At 39.7% G+C, this 21,649-nt stretch overlaps 1 protein-coding gene across 1 annotated transcript in view; it reads left to right on the top strand.

Annotated features, from left to right (window-relative positions):
* The first annotated feature begins 2,175 nt into the window (after positions 1-2,175).
* The window catches only part of map2k5 (mitogen-activated protein kinase kinase 5), a 58,350-nt gene continuing 38,876 nt past the window's right edge, over positions 2,176-21,649 (top strand). The window contains exons 1-12 of the mRNA XM_031744574.2: positions 2,176-2,639; positions 2,812-2,860; positions 3,697-3,764; positions 9,806-9,875; positions 10,647-10,687; positions 11,956-12,023; positions 12,131-12,179; positions 13,269-13,333; positions 19,229-19,268; positions 19,409-19,477; positions 20,011-20,092; positions 21,042-21,103. Coding sequence (XP_031600434.1) covers positions 2,541-2,639; positions 2,812-2,860; positions 3,697-3,764; positions 9,806-9,875; positions 10,647-10,687; positions 11,956-12,023; positions 12,131-12,179; positions 13,269-13,333; positions 19,229-19,268; positions 19,409-19,477; positions 20,011-20,092; positions 21,042-21,103 — 762 coding nt within the window. The 5' untranslated portion in view covers positions 2,176-2,540. The remainder of the gene's footprint in view (positions 2,640-2,811; positions 2,861-3,696; positions 3,765-9,805; positions 9,876-10,646; positions 10,688-11,955; positions 12,024-12,130; positions 12,180-13,268; positions 13,334-19,228; positions 19,269-19,408; positions 19,478-20,010; positions 20,093-21,041; positions 21,104-21,649) is intronic.

Genomic DNA, 21,649 nt, shown 5'->3' with positions numbered 1-21,649 from the left:
CTACGTATCCTGACCTCAATTTGGAGGCTGCGTGTTGTGAAGGCCCATCTGAGTGAGATGGTATCGATCTGAGCGGGGGCTCTGGCAGCATCAATAAACAACAGGCTTCAGGCTTCAAGGCTGAGGAGACACATCTCTATTTCAGCTGGAGGGTTTGCATCTGGATACCTGAGTTGGGACGTGGCCCTGGGACAGATGGTCGGACATGTTTTTCTTGCTGAGCTCACAGCTCACGTTTGTGAGACCAAGCCAGTGATATTTAGCCCACCCTGCTGGATCTATGAAGGTAAATAAGGCCCTAAACTACAAGCTCACACATTTTTTACTCTAAATAATTACCATTAAAGTTAAGGGGCACAGTAGATATAGAAAGATACCAAGTAGCAGCCAATATAGCAGAGAACGATCAATGCTTAACGGGCAGACAAATAGCATTTCAAGATCTTCTATATCAGCAGTACAGCAAGAGAGGACGCTGCTGACTTTGGCTTGTTAATCAATAAACACAACGAGCCGCCCAATATGTTTGACACAGACTAATGAAATGATAATCATCAAGAGAAAAAGAGGATGTGAACAAAGGCTGCATTTCTTAATCACGATAAACAGAAGAAAACAAAACTAAAGTGAAAGGAATTTGGCGGTCCTGCCAGGCAATTTTGTTGCTGTCTTGTTTACTTGCTTTTCCCTCTTTGCTGAGAAAGTTAAATAAGTGTGCTTCATATATTTAGAGTCAAACTGAGCTCTCTTTGCGTTAAGCAGCTTGTCAATAGCAAGAAAAGAGGCATGGAGCGAGAGAGGAGGCCTGATAAAACGGCTTTTAATTACCAGACAGTGAATGTTGGCCTTCCTCGTCCACTTTCCCCTCCCAGCTAAGTCAGGAGTTTGATTTCTGATAATGTGGATTGCTGACTGGGCTTCATCCTTGTTGTCCCTAAAGCAGAAGGATCTAACGTCACGTCCTGGGAGAGCACGTCTGACAAAGTGCCATATAGATCCTCTGCTTTTCATCAGAAGTCAGTGCTGGTCGAGGCATTAATCTGAGCGCTTGATGGCCTTGCTTGTGTTTCCCCTTTTGTATCCAGTTGCAATTAGGCGGAGTAATAATTTCAAGCATTGCATGGAAATCAGTGGGTCTTTACCCAATTGTTGGTACAGGTGTAAGATCAGGAAGGATCAGTGCAATGAACTTGTAACATCCCTCTGGGGGTGTTTTTTAAAGGTTCAAATACAGACAAGTAAATGAATATATGGTAGATTCAGTGTTTTACATTTCCTTTTCTTTTTAAATGAGATGGTAAACACTGATAGAGGAGTTCATCCTCTGGCCAATATGGGGTGGAGACATTTTTTGTAAGAGCCAATGAAACCCAGCCTAGCGCAATGGCCAGCACAGCACACACACCACCACTGAAATTGTTTTCAACTGGCACATGTATTGTATAGCCAAATTTGAGCCATGGGCTTTAACAGCTTCTTATCATTACACAGAACCCAGGTGAACAGACTTAGGTATCAAGGCTGTGGGCAGAGCAATGTAAATGAACAACATAGAGACTTCACTTTACTCAGGGATCAATGTCTTTTTTCCGTGAACTGCAATCAGAGCTGTTTATAGAGTGGACAGAGCAGCTGCTCACTCATAGGGCCGTGATCAACAGAGGTTTTAAGAGCCCTTTTGTTTTACACTCAATTATATGCTAATGGCGAGTGCAGAGTGGAAACCTTTAAATACTAATGCTGTTTTAATGTCAAGTGAAAGAGGGAAAAAACACTTTTTAAAAGACTGGGGTGGTTTTCATCTCAACAGTAGTAGATTTCCGTGTAAGTGAGGGCCATTTACGAAACATTTACAATTGTGATCTAAGGTCATGTTTTTAAAGGAATATTTATCCATAATACCTCAGAAAGCTATTGTATTCTCAGTATTGTACTCAACTTATCAACCTTGATCTCAGATCAGTGTTATCTACAGCAAAAGCGGTAATAATTCCTTTTCAGTGCAGAAACTTTCAAAAACTGTTTAAACCGTATGTATATTTCATTTTATAACATAGAAAAAAAACCCTAAGATCCATAAGAATAGCAGCGTTCTCTCAAACTTTGCCTATTAGAATTTGACAGATTGATATAGATAGTGTGCAAGTCTTTTATTTTGAAAAGGCCACGAGCGGATGTTGATTCGGAAGCGCTGTTGTAGCAGTTTCCTCAAAACTAGCTACACAGCTAAACACCTCCGTTAGTACAGTGTAAACTTTGTCTCGTGGAGCAGTGGTGTACACGTTCACACTTCGGGATAAGCCTTTCATACGGTTATGACTTGACTGTGGTGTCGGCGGTGACCGACCTCAAAACCTTTTTGTTTTTTTAAAAAGCTCCGCATCACTTAAATCAAGAATCCGGACTGAGCAGGATGCTAGCATGTGTCGTTAGCAAACTGCTGCAGGAAATTAGCTGGTTAGCTTCCACATCCAGTCAAGTATTATGAGGCTGAACCTTCCCTCTTATTGCTCTCACTGAGGTTAAATACTGACAGCGCAATGAACACCGAGGCGATAGTGATCCGTATAAAAACGCCGTCAGGAGACATGGACTCGTCCGTGGACTGTCCGTCTCTTCTGAACTTCAATGACTTACTCGTGAGTCTGCCTCATGCCAACTATCACTTTTCACTCATAGACACACTGCACAAGCCAAAAACACACGGACTGTTTCTGACTCCGCGTATCGTAACCCTGCCTCATTAATATCTGTCAGTCTAATAACCATCCTTAGCTGTCTGGTCCTAATTCAACCTGTCAAACATTACAGGTCGCAATCAGAGATGTCATGCCTGAAGCCACTGTCACGGCCTTTGAATGTAAGTACCTGCTTTAGAGTTGGACTGCTGTAATGCTGCAAGAGGAAATGGGAAGCTTTGAATGACTGTGTTTACACACCAAAACAATAGCCCTGTAATGTAGGGACTTGTAATCAGTTATCGGGTTGGTCTGAAGGAGAGGAGATCTCATGCAGCTGTGTGGGACACTTGTTTATCCATCATATACTGTAAGCACCGATCCCTGCTGTCATGGGCTAGACTCTAGCCATCTTGAACTGGCTTCATCTATCTGAGAGAGTAAAAAGCTTCACACATTTCATTTTCATTGTGTTAGCTTCTCTCTTCTCTGTTCCCTTTTTTACTACCCGTGTTAACCTCTACCTGCGTTTTATCCAGAAATGCCATAGCTGCTGTACTGACTGACTGATTGACAGGAACAGTTGAAGTTTCTCTCATTCAATCAAATTAAGATTTAGGGTCTTGGAATAGGCACCATTCAAGCCTGTTTATGGATAGAACATGCAAAGAGTTTGATTGACATACAAACATCAAAATAACGCTTACTGAGTGCTTTTATATGTTATATTTTATTGTATGATTTTGATTGTATGTTTTGGCTCCCCAAATTTTGCTATTGCATTAATACTTAATATGGAATGATATGCTTTCTTGTTTGCTTGCCTTTTTTTTTTATTAAATGTTTATTAAATACATAATAGTGTTGTTTTACAGTATCCTCTGTTTATATTTATACCACACTTGTTCTGTTTTGAATTTTCTCTGTGATTTCCCCCCTTCCCCATTATTAGTATTTTATTTTTTACAGTTGTACTATTTTTGTTTATGTGTTGTTTTTGTGTTTTTTGTTTTTTTAGATGAAGATGAGGTGGGAGACAGAATCACAGTAAGAAGTGATGAAGAACTCAAAGCCATGTTGTCATATGTGAGTACATAAATGTTGCATGCAGTACTTTGGCCAAGTCAGGCAATAATACCCACAAATTACAATACTGTGCAAAAGTCTCGAGCCACCCTTGCTTCATCTTTATATTTTGTTTCCAACAAGCTGAACTTTGTAAGTCTTTAAAGTGCTCTTGAGCATAATTCTCTAGGCTATCTGAAGGTCAGGATATTGGCTGATTTTTATTTTTTACTCATTTTTAGTTCAGTCCTTCTACCTGACCATTTTCAGAGGACTGATGTTTGTTGTTTTGAGCTATTAGTCAAAAATCACATATCTCGGCAAGGTTTGTCAAGAAATCAGAAATGGAGAACAAAAGAAGATGTGGTAGGCCTAAAAATATTATCTACAGTAGATGAAAAGTATCTGAAAGCCCAAAGGAGTCATTAAGACATGGGAAAGCGAGGGTCAGATCAGCATGAAGAAAGGTAAAGCAAAAAAGAGACAGAGAATTTTTTTTAAAAAGGGTGGGAAAAAAAGACACAAAGGACAATAGGTCACCAACTGCTGCATCTGTAACAAAACGCATTCAACAAATAAACAGCACCTGATAGGGGTTAGATACGCAAACTGAATATGGATATGGACTGAAACTATGTGGCAACAGGTCTTATGAAGTGATGAAGCTAAATTTGTTTAAAGTTGGTTGAGTTTAGGTTAAAGGTAGAACAGTGAGTTTCTACAGCTATCTGTTAAACGCTGTGAAGGCTCCGTCATGGTTTGGGGCTGCAGTTAAGCCTGTGGTGTTGGAGATCTTGTCAAAGCTGATGGAATCTGAGTGCAGAAAAGTGTGGTCGAACTTTGATACACCATGCAATCCCATCTGGAAAGTGTGTACCTGGGAACAGCTTTATTTTTCAGCATGACAATGATCCTAAACACACTGCAGTAAAACATGTCTGCACAGAAAAACACACAATTGAACACAGTCAGTCATGGATTGGCCTCCCCGGAGCCCAGACGTCAACATTATCAAAACAGTGTGGGATCATCCTGACAGAGAACAGAACAAAAGGCAGCCAACATCCAAAGAAGAGCTCTGAATGTCCTTCAAGAAGCCTGGAGAAATATTCCTAAAGTCTATTTAGGCAAATTAAAAGACAGATTGTCTAGGAGAGGTCACACTGTTTAAGAATAAATACGGTCACACCAAATATTGAATTTCAGACTTGTTAGAATTATACAAGCTCTATACATATGCTGTATTTCCAGGTATGTCTGCACATGTGTCAATAAATCACTGCATCTATGTCCTAATTTCCTAGAAAAATATAAAGAAATGAGGGGTTGATCAAGACTTTTGCACAGCACTGTACATGCCAGGGTTGTGTTTTCCAGTTATGCTGCTGTATTGTAGCATTCTTACTATGTGCCGATTCCTCATTGGAAAGTAGTTCTGACAGAAACTGTTCACATTCAATCCTTTGTGCAGTTTAGATGAAATGGCCAAGAGCATGTCTGAACTACATTTGAGCATTTTGAAAGGTCATCCTCCTTTATGTGTTCTGCACTATTTTGGTTAATTTTTTTTGTGCAGCTTTTTAGAGCCATTTAAGTGTCTGGGTTTTTTTTATATTGTATCGTTTGGAAAGCTCTCTGAGGCACGTCAAATTGACATGACACAGTAACAAGGACGTTGTTCAGATTTTCTGTATTTTTTAAGTGCTTTGCACAGCGCGATAATAAAGCCACTCACCTCTCTTTTCATTAAGCAAAACCTTAGACCCAGGCAATCCTCAGCAATCCTGAACTTTCAGTTTGAGTGTTTACCTTTCTAGCTCGCATGGACTTAAGGTGTAAATAACAAGTCATTTTAAGAATGGTTTGAAAAAACCTTTAATATTAAATATGCTACACCAAAGTTTTTAATGTTAAAATAAAAGGGGTTCTTCGATAGCCACCAAAACCTTGGTGGCATTCAAAATGACCTCATCAGTCCGGTATATCAAATACTATAAAATACTTGGCCTAGAACGAGAAGCACCATTTTTCAGTTAGCAAAAAAGGAGACAGTAAGATGCTGATTTGATGGCAATCTCCACTGACATAGTTATTTATAATATAACATGAAGAAACTGAAGCCATATAGCCTCATCTAGTAGCAGTTAACCTATGGCAATATTCAGCAGCACACATGCAGACACACGTCCCACATCCCCTTCAGCTGCCTCAAATACTGCAGTATATTTTCATATTCGACCATACTTACTGTTCATGCCGCGGACAGTAAGAGTAATGGCGTGTAATGGGTTTTCTGTATGAAGTACACTGTAAACTAAATGAACTGTCAATTTTTATTATTTATTATTCAGTACTTAAAGTTTTGCCTCATTAAAGAGCAGCCCCCCTGGGCTGCAGAGTTGTTCAAAATCTACTTTCATCTGTGGATGTCTTTTACCCCCCATCAGCTCACAATGATGCTACTAGAGCCACAGGCACAATTTACACTCCCTGCTTTTTTTTTTGTCCATTTTTGTCATGCATTCACTTGTGGTTGCTTTTTAATCATTAAGTAGCATAGGGTAGCAGGGTGATTAAGCAAAAAGAGACAGATGTTGTGCCAAGAAGTGTTGTTAAACAGACGTGGAAAAGGCTTTGACCTCAGCAAGTTTTGTTTTCCACAGATCCAGCGGATGTTGTTCTGTGCACTGTCCTGTTAAAGCTGGAGTAATGGTTGAGAAAGGGGCAGTGTTTACAGTGGGACAAATTATGATTTGATCTCCTGCTGAATTTGTAAGTTTGCTCACTTACAGTGAAATCAACAGTCTGTAATTTTTATGGCAGTTTAATTTTAATGGAGAGACCAAAATTCAACCAACGTCCAGAAAAAAACCTGTTGCATAAAAGTTCTAAATTGATTTGCATGTCATTGAGTGAAAAACCATTTGATCCCCAAGCAAAACAGGACTTAGTACTTGGTAGAAAAACCCTTGTTGGAGAGTACAGCAGTAAGAGGTTTCTTATAGTTGGTCTTCAGGTTTGCACACATCTCAGGAGGGACTTTGGCCCACTACTCTTTACAGAAACTCTCTAAATCCTGTAGGTTTCTTGGCTGCCTCCTGGCAACTCAAAGCTTCAGCTGCCCCCACAGATTTTCTGTAGGATTGAGGTGTGAAGATTGGCGAGGTCACTCCATGACCATAATGTGCTTCTTCTTTAGCCACTCATGTGTTGCCTTGGTGGTCATTGTCATGCTGGAAGACCCATCCAGCACCCACTACCCATCTTCAGTTTTCAGGGAACGTTATTCTTGTCCAAGAGTTTAAGGGTGCATGGCCCCGTCCGGTGTCATCTTGATGTGGTGAAGTTGTCTTTTACCCTTAACAAAAAACAGCCCCAAGACATAATGTTTCCACCTCTGTGCTTGACGTTGGGGATGCCGTTCTTTGGGTCATACCCAACATTTCTCTTTCTTCCTACACGGTAGGTCGATGCCAAAGAGGTCAGTTTTGGTTTCCACAAAATTCCACAGCAGCTCCAGACTTCCATGATGCTGACCAACGTCGACTGATGGTCATTTTATATTTCAGATTTCAGCAGCTATTAATTTCTATGTAAATTTTGGGTGTTTCTATTGTGATGTCAGCCCAAGAAGTCATACGTCTGTGATTTAAAAAAAAAAAAAAAAAAAAAAGTTGTCATTTGTCATGGCCTAAATGTTTAGTTGTATGTTACATGGAAAATATCACAATTAATTACAGAACCGTGCAGACTTGTTTTACTTGTTAGATAAAATTAGGCCGACACTGTGTTTTTGTTTTTTTTTAATTTCATTTTTATTTGTCTAAAAAATACATGTCCAAAAACCTTGAGTTCCTTGTAATTTGTTGCAGATGAAATGAAAATGTGTTTTATTTTGAGCAAAAATTGATATTTTGTTAAAGAAACATTGAAACGTGTATTTGCTGGCAGTTCTACTTTTTGTCTTTATTCTGACATGCCTTAGGTGTATATAAATTTATGACTGACCCCTGCCTCTTTCTACAGCACCCAAAAGAAATATTAAGTATCCACAACAGTGCACAGCTTTTCCCACAGATTTCAGACCCCATTTGTTCAGTGAATTTTTGGCAAACAAATCTCGGAGCCTCATAATGGCTTTCTACTCATGGGACTGCCAGCTGTACAAAAAGCTGCTGATCACCTGGAAATACTGGGCTCACTAGACTATAATTTACGCTAGCCGTGTACTTTGAATGTTTTATGCAAGTGTTATGCATTTCAGCTCTGGATTGCATTTGTATTTAGGTTTTTTTTTTTTTTTGCCCTGTTGTTTGCTGCCTTTTGGCCTCCGTGGAGACTCTAGTGGGGTTTTGCTTGAGTGTTATTAATTCCAGGTGAGCAGACAGCCATTATATGAAATTAATAGGAATTAAGGGAAGCAGCATGTTAGGTGAAATGTGGGATAATTCAGTTTCTTCACGGTTGCTTTGTGTGTGTGTGTGTCTGTGTGTGTGCGTGCGTTTGGGAGGGTGTGTATATTTTTATTAGGAAATGTATAATCAGGCTTTTAAATACGCTGTCAGTGCACGATGTTTGCTTTCTTTTTTTTTTGTCTTGTTCAAGATCTTTGCTTTAACATTGCCCTGCGAAAAATTCACGCTCGTGATTACTGAACAAAATTAATGCTCAAATTCAGCACTTAATTAACATCAGTCTACAGAGGGCATTTATTGTGAGAAGTATCCCCCAGCACTAAGAACATTGATTGCTACATGCTCCTGCGAGACCCGCTAGACTTCCAGGCATTTCTAATCATTGTTCGACACCTTGAAAGACAGACGCCCCCTGTTCAAAGTTAAAGACCAGCCTATGTCAGGTGCTAAAAAAAAAACAAACATGTGACCTCATCCCTTCCTCACTCAGCTCCCCCTGGAGGTAGTGGCGCTAATTCCACCGTTCCCATTTGCTCTTGGTCTGCTAATGATGATGAGACTCACACTTTCTCTCTCTTGCACTCTGGCTTGTCCCTTACGGCTGAGCGATGGTATTTGGGATCGGACACTGTTTAGTTATTGGCCAACAATGGAGAATGTCTTTTAATAACACACCTACTACAGATTAGGTGGTAATTGCAGCCTTAATCAATAAGCTAGCTGAGCGGAAAATTAAAGGTACGTGAAGCCCGAACACCCCCAATCGCCCCCCCAACACACACACACCACGTTTTTTTGCTATTAAGACCCATTGTTCAGATGCGGCCTATTGAGAATGCTGGAGGGCGAAAGCAGAGGGCTAGGAGCGAGGAGGGGATCTGACAGTGATAAATAGGCCTTTTAATAACAGCTGTGCCACATGGGTAGCCATTCTGATCCATTCCCATCCAAGCCGTGCCCATCGTCCTCCCTCCTGCCTCCTCAGTGAAAGAGCATTTACATTGTGCTGCAATGACTCGGTACTAGTTTGTAAATGAATTACAATAAACTCGTGTATGTGTGCACAATATAAAGACATCGTCTCAAACTCAACCCCTTCAAAACCAGAAGACATCAACAAAACGCACATAAGTAAACACACACACTCTCTCTCTCCCTCCCATGCTCACACACACTTGCGGTTTAACAGATGGTTTGGTTAACTGAAACATCAATTATTGCATTGCCTTGGCAAGCAACCGAGAGGCTCCAGAGTGCGTGCATGCACGTGTTAGTCCTGTAGGATATGAGTGTTTGGTGAGCTGTTGACCTGGAGGAGAAAAGGGTTAATGCTACACTCCTTCAGAACAAGCCCACAGGGCATTGGTCCTCGTCTGCAACAGATTTCCGCACAGCATGCTCACGTTTTTTACAAAAGACTGTGGATTAATTCTGGTGGCAGTTAAATAAACATTTTGTGTGTGTGTGTAATACTCTAAAATTAGGCCATGTAGTGTAGGGTCAGATCTTCAGATTTAAGGTTTTTCTCCCTCTGTCGTGTGCCGTTGACATTCTTGTACAGATATTATCTGTGAACTTAAATGCATGTAAAGTCATTTAAAATTAGTGTCACACTCGACTGTTTGTCATTTTCTTTTCCCCTTTTAGTACTGCAACACAATGAATGAACAACGCATGAATGGACTGCTGCCGGACCCTTTGCAGATTTTTCCAAGAGGTACAAAAGTGAGATGTTCCATTTTTATCATGGGCTAGGCGATGCTAAAGGCTGCTTTGTAATTAACTTGGTGACAATTAATCACCAGCACCATTTAAATATATAAAAATATTCACTCTTTAATTGTAAACGCCTATTTTACTAAAATTAGTGTACATGACCTGTGCTGTTTTCACAAAAATGTGAGCATTTGGTGAGTAGGAGTAACAGTAGAGCCTCTGGATAACATTAAAATTCAGCGGCTGGCTTTGTTGTTGAAAGTCATTCATAAATCTACATTTCTTTTGCTCCAAGGGCATTCAAAGTGCATGCTTGTGTTCAGCTCAGGCTAAGCCTTGCCTGCATCTCCGGCATTGTGCAGTTTCTGTTCCTGAACTGGTTTTCATAATGAGGGCCTTTTCATAACATAGTTTTTCTATATTTTCAGCTAGTTTTCACACCGCTCAAAGACATACATAATCTCTAACAGGCCCTAGGGGAGATGTGATGAAACATTTTATTGTCTCCCTTTAGCTCTCTGGCTCACTCTGTTTCTCTCTCTATCTGCCCCTCTTTCCTCTAACGCTGTGATTGTTTTCTTTCTACCTAACTACCAACCAACCATCTCAAGAGACCAACAGCTCAATCACTCTCTTGTCCACAACTAATTTTTTAGTAACTCTCATTTCATTTCATCATTTTTTTTTTCCTTCATAAAGAACTGATTCCTTTTCACCACATTTGTAAATGGCCCAGTGATGTGTTCTACAATCTAGTCAATTACTGTTTCAGCCGGCAAGACTCCAGGGATCCGGAACATACATGGCCTGAAGGTACCTATCTCAATAATTGTTTCGGCTGCCTTACACAGAGAATGAGGGGAGGGGAGGGTGAGAAGTTGAGTCAAATGGATTGATAATGCTGTGTTCCACTTATTGAAATGTCAATTGAAGTCAAGGCTCTCCTTCTCTTTCACTCATTGTCTTGCTCCCCTCGACTATGTTTATGCATTAGCATATCTGGCTGCGGCTGTAGCAGGGCCTGTCTCTCTGCTTTTCCATCCGTCTCTCTGTATTCTTGATTCTCATGCTGCGATAGTCATTTAAGAACAAGGTGTTATCTCCCCTCCAGAGTATTATGATCCTCTCATTCCCTATGATAGAAAGAGTGTCAGCGTTGGTTAGAGAAAAAACTAAATCGGGCAATAAGAAGATGTCATTGTTCAACCATGAAATTGTCATTACAAGCCCCCAAATGGCCTCTCGCAGACCTTCCCATTTTATGTTAGGCATATGTTGCTATTGAAACTCACTGCTAATTACCATGGGTTAAATGACTTGACACCTCCTCCATCTCTCCAGATGATCCATATTATATCCATCTGCATTTCAATGATAAAATCACCCCCCCACACACACACAAATACTACTTTATGTATCCTCTGAGGAGCTTTGAGAAATGCTACTGAACCGAGTCAGTTTTTTTTAAAGGTCAAGAGTCGGTTTTGAGAATACGATGTTCTTTCCAGAAAACCTTTAGTCTTTTGCTAATCTTTCCCCGCTTTTCTCCTGCTTTAATACAAAAGTAATTGGCCGAGGGAAGCCCTGTGTGCCTTTTTAAATGAGGTTTTCTTGGGCACTAATTAAAGAGACATTCCCTGTGCTTTAGTGGACCCAACGCATTGGCCTTTTGATCTCAATTAATATGCTATTTTTAGTATCTCCTTTACAGGGTCTTGTCTCTCCTTTTGTGTTCATATCTAGGTTGAGTCTGAAGGTCTTTGGAGTAAACATAGATGCAGATGCAGATGAATAGATGTAAAGAAAAAGTCTCCCACGAGGCACGAAAATGTGAATGTCTTAAGTTTTCATCTCGACTCTCCCAGCTGATTTTTGCTGTCTTTCTGGCTCTCGTACATTCTTGTGCTTTTATGCAAATAAAAATTTTCTTCTTCTTCATTTGGATTTTTTTTTTTTAAACAGCCAATTGACTTCACAAGCTGAAGCGAGAATCTTGTGTTTTATTGTCCATGTGACTGTGTGCCGTTTTTTGTGTGTGTGTGTCTTTTTACATTCTTATGCCTGTCTTTGCACACCTTCAGGTTAATACAAGGCCTAACCCAGCAAATGACTGCAGTCACGCTGTCCCAGACTCTATAGCTAACAACAGGTGAGCTTTCTGGGGCACATGGATCATGTTACACTACCTGGAATAAACAGCTAAACCTCTGGTTGGTACATTTGGTGAAGTCTGATATACTGCTTTCTGTCCTCCAGCTTAAAAAAGTCATCTGCTGAGCTGAAGAGGATCTTGACAAATGGCCAGGTTAGTGTGTGCTTTGGGGTTTCTGTACGATTCCAGCCTGTAATCTTACTGCTGTTGCTCTGATACCTACTGAGGGGCTGTGGGCATGTCATACAGGGTGTGTATTTGGATGTTGTCTCGTCACGCTGACTGCACCCAATATATAGACTCGCTCTCTCCTTTCTCACTCACACACACTCTGACTCTGTAACTAGTGTACGCATTCAGACACAGTGGCTATCATGTAGGAAGAAAATTAGACATAAAGCCTTCCTGGTTTCTGTCTGATTTTTGGGGTTTCACTGTATTACTGTAGGGTCTTTATCTTAAAATATAAAGTGCCTTGAGGTGACAGTTGTTGTGATTTGGCACTGCATAAATAAAATTGGAATTGAATCCTCCTTTCTCTTTACCTCCATCTTCTCACCTTGCTATCACATTAGTTGTGGTTAAATTAGGGAGGGTCCATTATCGCGTGTTGTGTGCAGGCATGTTTACATGCTTACTGCACAGCCTGAACCTTATCAGTACAGATCCACAGTCTAAATATCAAAATAAAGGAACTTTTTGAACTAATGTATTGTTAGTCTTTATGGATCTTATTCTGCCTTCTTCAATGCTTCGTTGATATTTATATTTACATGAGCTCTGCCTCAATCAATTATTTCATCGTCCTGGTTGGAAAAATCTACAAAATGTACAAGAGGAGGAAGCTACATTATCACACTCTGACTTTAAAAAACAAAAATCAAATAATTATAAAATGACTGAAAACAAATCATCATTAAATCCTAAAACATTCAGTGTCCCACTCGCCCAAACACAGTATTGTTTCTTTGTTTTAAATTGGACAGCAAAACCTTGTATTGATCTCTTCTCCTCCCTCTCTTATTTTGTTTTTCACTCCTTATGTCGCTGAACTTGGACTGACCTGAATTCTTGTCTTGTTTATTGCCTTCAATTACAGTGCAGTCCCATCTCCCTCACGTGCTCACATCCCTGTCTCTCTGCCAGTTTACTTACACGTGTAATCCAGCGGTTGCATTGCTTCTCATGTTATAACATCCAGTTACAATCAGTGTAATCCTGGGTGTGTTTCCTTCTCTGCAGATAAATGCCCAAGATATCCACTATCAGGAGCAACTTGGCCATGGAAACGGAGGCACAGTTTACAAGTAAGTGTTTGTTGGCTCTCACAATGAGGCACCAGCATTACAAGGCCAAAGCACTGTAATGGATAGTGACACTGAAGAGATTATGGTGTATTCAGTAAGCCAGAAAAAACTGTACCTGGCAGATATTCAACAAAAGTGGCTACTTTTAGATTGAGTGTGACTTTTATCATCTTTCTGTCTACTTTTTCTAACAAAATAGGACTCAAAACTGCATTTTGTGTGAAGGGTTTTCATTCCTCACGGCACTCTTTCTGTTCAGTTGTGTCTCCATCTATCGCTCACTGTTTGGTGGGACATCTGTCAGGCTGGTTTTTGTCTGTACCTTCATTTTTTTTTTATTCTGGGTTGAAGGTTGCAAACATATATGATATCGATTTGGGGCTGTAAGGTATGACAGCCATTGACTTAATTGGCCTATAGTAGAGCACATAACCTACCACCAAGAAGACCTCCATCCTTTCTGGCTAGACAAATGTATGACTGACCTGAAAACGTTGTGACAAGGTTGGCATTTGTGTCGCTCCTTCTATCTTTCTTTCCCCTACCTTGTGCTTTCTCTTTCCCATCAATCCTCAGCTATTGAGCTGTTTTATTGAGATATAAGTATTGATCACTGCGCAGACTAACCTTGGCTTGACGGAGTGCTCTGCTTCTGATAGTCCAACAAATCCAAACGTCTGTCTTTTTTATTTCTTCATCCTTTTCTTTCCAAACACCTTTCACTGTTTTATGATTTTTCTGAGGTTTTTTTTAAATATATATATAAAGCAGCAGTTTCTTATAGTTGTCATAGAATAAGATTGTTCATCAGTTTGGCACCAGAAGTGGTTACACTGCACAGGGGAAGGCCAATACTGCAAACCCAACAACTTTTCAGTCAATTTAGCCCAGCAAAAAATCTATATGCAATGCTGCTGAAATTTCTAAGGTTGAAAGGAGATGATTTTGAAAAAACAAAACAAGTAATGTTTGTTATTTGTGTTCTATGTATGTGTTCATCTCATTTTAATTTGGCTTTTATTAGTATTTAATGAACATGTTTTAATCATTTGACAGATGCTTTTGTAGGTCAGAATCATCTAGACAAGCAAAGGAAACCAAGTGTACTGAAAAATGTGCATGTTGACTGCTCACTCTCATACCATCTTTACTATGTATGATGCTAATTCCATTTAGCAAATTTTGTGACCTCGAAATGAGGCGATGCTGTGCCCTCTTCAGGATCTGCTGTTCATTCCAGCTTATATTGGGCCTATCACTTGTGAATAGCACTACGATAAGCTCCCCACCTTTTAACCTCTTAGCCCATTTATGACCTAGAGCCATTTAGACTCAATTGGATGTTACCAACATCTCAGCTCTCCATAGCCACATGCTGACCTAACCATCCATCAATGTCAGCCTTTGTTTTTTATTACACACTCTTTCAGAGGTCCATCTTGTCCGCCACTCCTACTGACTCTACGCCTTATAAATACAATAACAAGGACACACAGGCTGTACTTGTGACTCGTGGCGGTGCAATTAAAAGAAGCACATTTGCCTGGCTGTGGTGACATCTACTTAGACATCCACGGCTCCTTTAGTGTCTCAGCCCATTTTCTCCATTGATTTTATTTTTCCCTTATATTGATCATTGCATTTCAAATGGCTGTGCTTCACTGGTTGATTGCTCTTAGATTTTCTAGTTGTCTGAAGAACCAGAGGCATTGTGTTTCCATATATCTGTCATTACAACGACCCTTAAAAAGGAACACCTTTTTTTAAATTTTTTGTTTCCTTTATTAAATTTGGTCCAATATATCAATTTTTGCAGTGATGGGTAAGAACTAGAGCCTTAACAGGTATATCAAATACATTTTGGGGATGGATGACTTCACCTGTAAATGCTCAAGCCTTCTCTGAGTGAAACTGTTTCCAGCTGTGCTGCAGTGTTTGCCGTGATTCATGGATGTCCCGCTCTAAACACTTCATCTGCATTTTTACCAAACTCGAGAACAGTGTTGGTCAAGTAAACCTATTTAAACCTATTTTCTGCACATTCCAGCATATAAAATAAAATAGTTGTTTGTGTTTACACTCACTCTTTCAAATAGATGCAAGTAAAACACAGCAGAAAATAAATAAAATCAAAGACTCAGCGGTCCTGTTGCTCTATTTTCACCTGTATAGCGTGAGTGGGGCAGGCGGAGGTTTGCCCTGGTGCAGGTGTGTCGCAGCGGTCAGTGGAAGGATCTGGGAGTTTCTCTGTGAATTTCACATTTCTGTGGCAGCGCACTCGGTGCTTGCTCGGAAGTTTAGGGGTTTTTTCGCTGTAAAAAGAAATTTTCTTCCCACGCAGTGAACAGCGGACGCTAATGTTTTTGTCACTTTTTACGGAATCAAACTCAAAGTAAGGTCAGCATTTCCACGCTTGAAACACTGCACGGTCATACTCTCTCCCACACTCGTTATATTATCCATTGTTGATCTGCACACAGCTGTTGCCACGAACGTCACGGTCGCTTACGTCATTGTCATGAGACACTCGCGCAAAAAAATCACGGTTTTAGTAACGCAGTACTAAAACCGTGATTTACTGTTACTTACGGGAAAGTAACAGTAATCTAATTACCTTTTTTGCTATAGTAATCGCTTCCTTTACTCGTTACTTGAAAAAAGTAATCGGATTACGCGTTACTGCCCATCTCTGCTTGAGAATAAAAAGCACCTTTTGCACCAATCTTAATGTTGAGGTTGTTGATCCAAAGACCAAATGGCAGTATCCATTGGAGGAGCCAACAGTGGCTCATAAAGTGTGCGCAACACTTTTTTTAAGCATTCAAGGTGAGGGTCAGACTGTTGGTCGTACTATAACTTCCTGAATCATCTAAATCAGATAATTTCCCGCATTTGACCTCAACTTTAGTGCCTGCAATCATACCCGGACCTACTGCACATTAAAAACACAGGCGTACTTTTTGACTATACCAATACATTTCTCACTCATCGCCTAACCTTCCTTCAGGTTTAGCTTCCTATCATCACATCCTCTGTCCTAAAATCAAATTCAACTTGATGGGTTACCTGTGTGCTTTGTGCATGTGCTGAGCCCAGGACGTCTATGGAGCAATGTACAAGGCTGATTTTGAAGTGGTGATTATAATTTAGATGAGTTATGGTTTTTGATATTTGTTGATATTTGTATATGAAGACCTGTTAAGCTAACTTGGGTCTCATTAATGCACATCTATTTCTGTTTCATCCACAAGAGGCCTGTCCACAAAAATAATGACCTTTTTCACACAGTGGCAAAGAAACCTTTAAACACTTTTTATTTGAACTTTGAATTTCTGCTCATAATGTTTTGGATAATTAGGGAGCCTTTTATGTCTCTGTGTTTGGGTTTCTGTCAGTCTGTGGCACTTGGGTGACCGATGAAAGCAGTATCAGGTGAGGGAGTCAGGGAGAGAGAAAGGCAGCTCGTCGTCCATGTGGCAGTGTAAGCATAGCACGTTAGCCCTGATCCAGGAGGCCGATCTCTAACCCACGGCCCCAACTTCAGAGACACAGAGAGAGGCCCTATGAATACTGCATGATGAAGCTTTTATTACAGAGTGAGCTGGAGTGTAAATAAGATCCAGGCAATGGGGCACGTTTACCGGGGTCAGATCAGGGGGAAGTGGCAGGGGGTGGCTATGTAACCTTGTCCCCATGTCTCCTGCTGTCACAAGCCTGTCACTGTAACTCATACAGGGATGTTCGGCCCTGAGGCAGTCAAGGACAACCTCAGAATAAAGCTTCAGTGCAGTAGAGGTCCTATTGTGTCTCCACCCCTAAAACATGCCCTGAACGTGCATTTCTTTAAACTTGGAGATTAAGAAACTATTCACTGTTTCTCAGATTTTCTGGCCTCCTTCAGCAGCAAAAACTGCCATCGGATGTTTCCAGTAGTTGAGATGTTTGTAACTTGAGACTTGCATGATAAGGAAATAACTTGCAGAGGACCACTCTTCCTCCAAAACCATGCAAGTCCATCAATATTTCCAGACTTCATAGAACAGCTCTCTTACAGCTTGCTATGCATCATAATTGGCTGAGGTTAAGATCATTGTAGAATTTGTACTTTCTTTATTATTCCTGAAAAGCAGTGTTCAGTTTTCAGCATTCTTAGCCTCCTCAGTGAGAACAATAAGTTGTTTAGCACGGTGAAGACGTGGTTTAATCTCCTTTCAGGCTGCCAGACTTACACAGCCTGCCCAGTCAGTATTTAACATGTCTACCCCTGCAATCTTGCCTCAATTAACATCTTTGTCTTAATTAAGAAGCAGCAGTCATGCTTAACTGATATTGATTGTAGCTTAAAGGAAGACCGAGACATCAAAATGAAAACAAGGCTATCAGCCTTCGTGTTCAAAGAGCTCTGGTCTAGAAAGATGACGCTTAAATTCTTAAACACTGTATCCGTCTCAAGGCAAAACGAAATGACAGTGTGAAATCAGAAGAAGCTAAGGGAAAAAATATTTAACAAAAAACAACAAAAAAATCTGGCCTTCTTGTTTTATCTGTAAAATTTGGCTCATGGCAGAAGTTTGTCATGGGTCCTGCCACAAATTGAAGTTGTAAGTAATTCAGAGGATTATTTAAGCAATACTGACTCTACTACCTGTAGATTCAAGTGTAGCTATCAGTGAATTTAATAAATTGTTTAATATGTGAGGTTACTGTTTCTTCTCTCGACAAATGAAATAAATGACATTCTCTTAAATGTCTGAAGTTTGTCTTTAATTAGGGGAAAAAGAGAAATGTGGCATGGCTGTAGTCAGAAAGCCAGAGCCAAAGTTAGCTCTAACTGTGGGTAAAAACCTGAAAGGCACTAATAGGTGCTATTAATTAAAGGCCTGGGACAGTTTAGAGGTATCTGTCCGAAGAGAAATGCGATCCTCCAATCTTAGACACATTAATCACACCTCGTGCAATGCACATTCTCTCTGGATGACCCACAGACGGTTGAGTAGCCAGGTATCACATTTACTAAGCCTGTTTGTGAGCTAACCAGCCTGTGTGATGTACACTGAAGCCAGCTCATCCCCGTCACCTGACAGCTGTTGGACAGTATTTGTCCTTGAGGATTGTATGTTGAGAGGTCCTGAGGTATTGTCACCGGTGCCGTAAACTAACCTTCAAGGGCTGTAACTAAAGCCGATGTTTGGCATTAAGGAGTTTGATAATTAAATCATTATGGGGCCAGGTCGGTGGCTGCTGCTTTACTTGCAACTCAAAACTCTGTCTGGAGCAACTAGACAGAGGGCTGACTGCATCGGGTTTTGCGTGATGCTCTCTGACCTTGAAGAGAAATAACAGCGGGATTTTGTCAGTCTGGTTTAGACTCTGCTCAAAAAGTCCGATGTGGATGATTTATAGTCAGTTCTGTTGGTCAATAAAACATTATTGAACTAACTGTAGCATTACTCGCATCATCACAGCTTGTGGTGGTTTTAATCAGATAGTGTTGCAGGTTTTTCTTTCAGAACAGAGTCTAGAGCAGCTTCGTGTAATAGAAGTGTTAAAGGGAGTAAACTTTAATGGCAAAATATGAATTTATGAGCAAAGTATGGCCTCACATTCACCAGATATGAACATCATTGAAACTCTATTAAAAAATGCTGTAGAAGAATAAGAAGCTACTTTCGGCTGCTCCCTTATTCACAAGGGGTGAATATGGGACTATTTGTATGAGGCAGGTTTATTAAATACTGAGTAACGAGGGTGCTCAAATTTGTATAAATGCCACATTTCTTTCATTTTATAAGTTCATTAAATAAAAAAGTAACAACATATGACTGTCTGAGACTGCATTCCCTCTTTTTTTCAGTGTTGTTTTAATGTTATTGTCTTCTCTTTTGACCCATCCAGAGCATACCACGTTCATGGCAAACGGGTTTTAGCTGTCAAGGTGAGAATTCCTTCCATTTACATAACGGTCATAGTACTTACTCTTTCATTTAGTCCGTCCCTTTGAAACATCAGCGGAATTTGTTGGTGTCGAGTTTATAATTTGGCTGCCCCTTTTGTCTCGCCCATGTGTGATTGCAGGTCATTCCCCTGGATATCACGGTGGAGTTACAGAAGCAAATCATGTCAGAATTAGAAATTCTCTACAAGGTTAGTTTTGAGCGACTAGTTTGCCTACTCTTCTTCACCAAAACATTTTTTTTCTCCACTGATGTCTGATGTCCTACCGCACCTACATTTTTAATTAACCATGAGTCTAACTAATGAAATGCCATTTATCACCTCTGGTCTTACTTACTAAGCCAGGGATCAGTGATACATGAACAAACACAGACACACACAAATGTGTGTGTGATCTGAGCAAGAATATATACTTAGTCTGTGTGTGTGTGTGTTTGTGTAATTCAGTGATGAATGTAATACTTCTTTCAGCAGTTAGACTTGCAATGGATGCTGCAGTGATGCTTTTGAATCATGGACTGAAATCTTAAAATCTGATCACAAAAAGCTTTTGTGCAATTGTTGCAACTTAACACTCAAATTCCTGATCATTTTTCTTTTTTTCTTTTCAAATTTATTTATTTGTATTTATATTTTTTATTTTTTTTTATTCTTTGTAATCCTGATTAAATATTTTTGGCATGCTCTTATATGATCACATTTTCTGTGCTCTTAAATTGCAGTGTGATTCTCCCTACATCATCACTTTCTTCAGTGCCTTTTTTGTAGAGAACAGGATATCAATATGCACAGAATTTATGGACGGTGAGTTTCTTTGCGACTTAAGCAAGTAGCTCCTGTTTTTTTCCTTTGCTAGCTACAGTTGTATAAAAGAGACTTTGGGGAAAAGTCCTCTTTCTCTGCCATGTACCCATTTACACTTCTGCAGATCAAGAGAATGTCTGATCGCTGTAAGCTGTTTAGCATGGCTGTGTGCTAAAAGCTACAAGGGCGTGATAAATCCTGACTTAAGTGCAGTTGTAGGTGTATTTGTGTGTGCCTTTGCTGGTGTGAGATGGAGAACTTTTGGGGGGAGGTGGGGGAGAAGCTGTATATGTTTGTCAAAGTGTGTGTTAATGCAGTGATTTCCCTCGATTCACACATTTTCTAGCTTGTCAGCAGTCTGTATAACTTCTGAGTACTCTGTTAGTTCGTGAAACGTCATGAAATTTCTGGATGTATGTGTACAAATGTCAACAGGTTCACATATAGCAAACACTGAATGATGATTGGATATATTTGTGTATAGTCGCTGTAATTTTGCAGCATACTTGGATGATATCCTCAGTATCACTTTATCTTAAATTAACTGGGTAGCATTTTGATAATGTTAAAAAAATGACTGATTAGACTTTTATTTTTATTATTACTACTACTATTATTATTATTACTTTTATTATTTCATTTTTATTTATTGATTATTTATGTATTTAAATTAGTTTTGTGTACTTTTTGCAGTGTATATGTAGATCAGCATTGCTCTCTTGGCAATGATGCCAGTTCAGGATCTGTGGGATATAGATCTATGGGCTAGATAAGTAATATAAAACCTGGATTAAGATAAAATGAGCATTACTTTTTTTACTTTTTTAATCTGACTTGTGCAACATGTCTGTATTACTGTAACGCTCTAAATATACATACGCACATACACTTATATATACATACATTGACACTGACTAACCTGTGTCAATGGGAAATCTGTGTTATGCAGGTGGCTCACTGGACGTCTACAAAAGAATTCCAGAGCACGTGCTTGGGAGGATTGCTGTGGCGGTAAGTGTTCATAAAGTATGCAGAGTTTCCCTGCTGTAAAGTTAAAACCTTTTTTTACTCCATATACAGAGCTCTAGCTGTGAGCACAACAGACCCCACCTACCTGCTATTCAAACTTTGTTTGCAAGAAATCAGCCAATCAGATAAAAGTTGGTTTAAAGGGATTTGGTGCGGCACTAAAAAAAATTTTTTTTCAAATTGTGGATGAATAGAGGCTAAACAATTGTCTAATATAATATAAATATACAATATTTTAAATAGTGAAGTAAAATTCAGGATTCTTTATTTTCCCCTCTCTTAGCCTGGTTCTTCCAGATGTTTCTACCTGTTAAAAGGGAGTTGTTCCTTCCCACTGTCACCAAGTGATTGCTCTGATTGTTGGGTTTTATTTGTATTATTGTAGAGGCTTTATCGTAAAGTATAAAGTGCTTTGATGTGACTGTTGTTGTTGTGATTTGGCACTATATGAATAAAACTGAACTGAAGCGAATTACAAAATTACAGTTATACTACCAATACTAAATGAGTTACACATGTTGACATGTA

The sequence above is a fragment of the Oreochromis aureus genome, linkage group 1, assembly GCF_013358895.1.
Source record: "Oreochromis aureus strain Israel breed Guangdong linkage group 1, ZZ_aureus, whole genome shotgun sequence".
In the NCBI taxonomy this organism is placed as follows: domain Eukaryota; kingdom Metazoa; phylum Chordata; class Actinopteri; order Cichliformes; family Cichlidae; genus Oreochromis; species Oreochromis aureus.
This window is presented reverse-complemented; position numbering and strand designations above follow the sequence as displayed.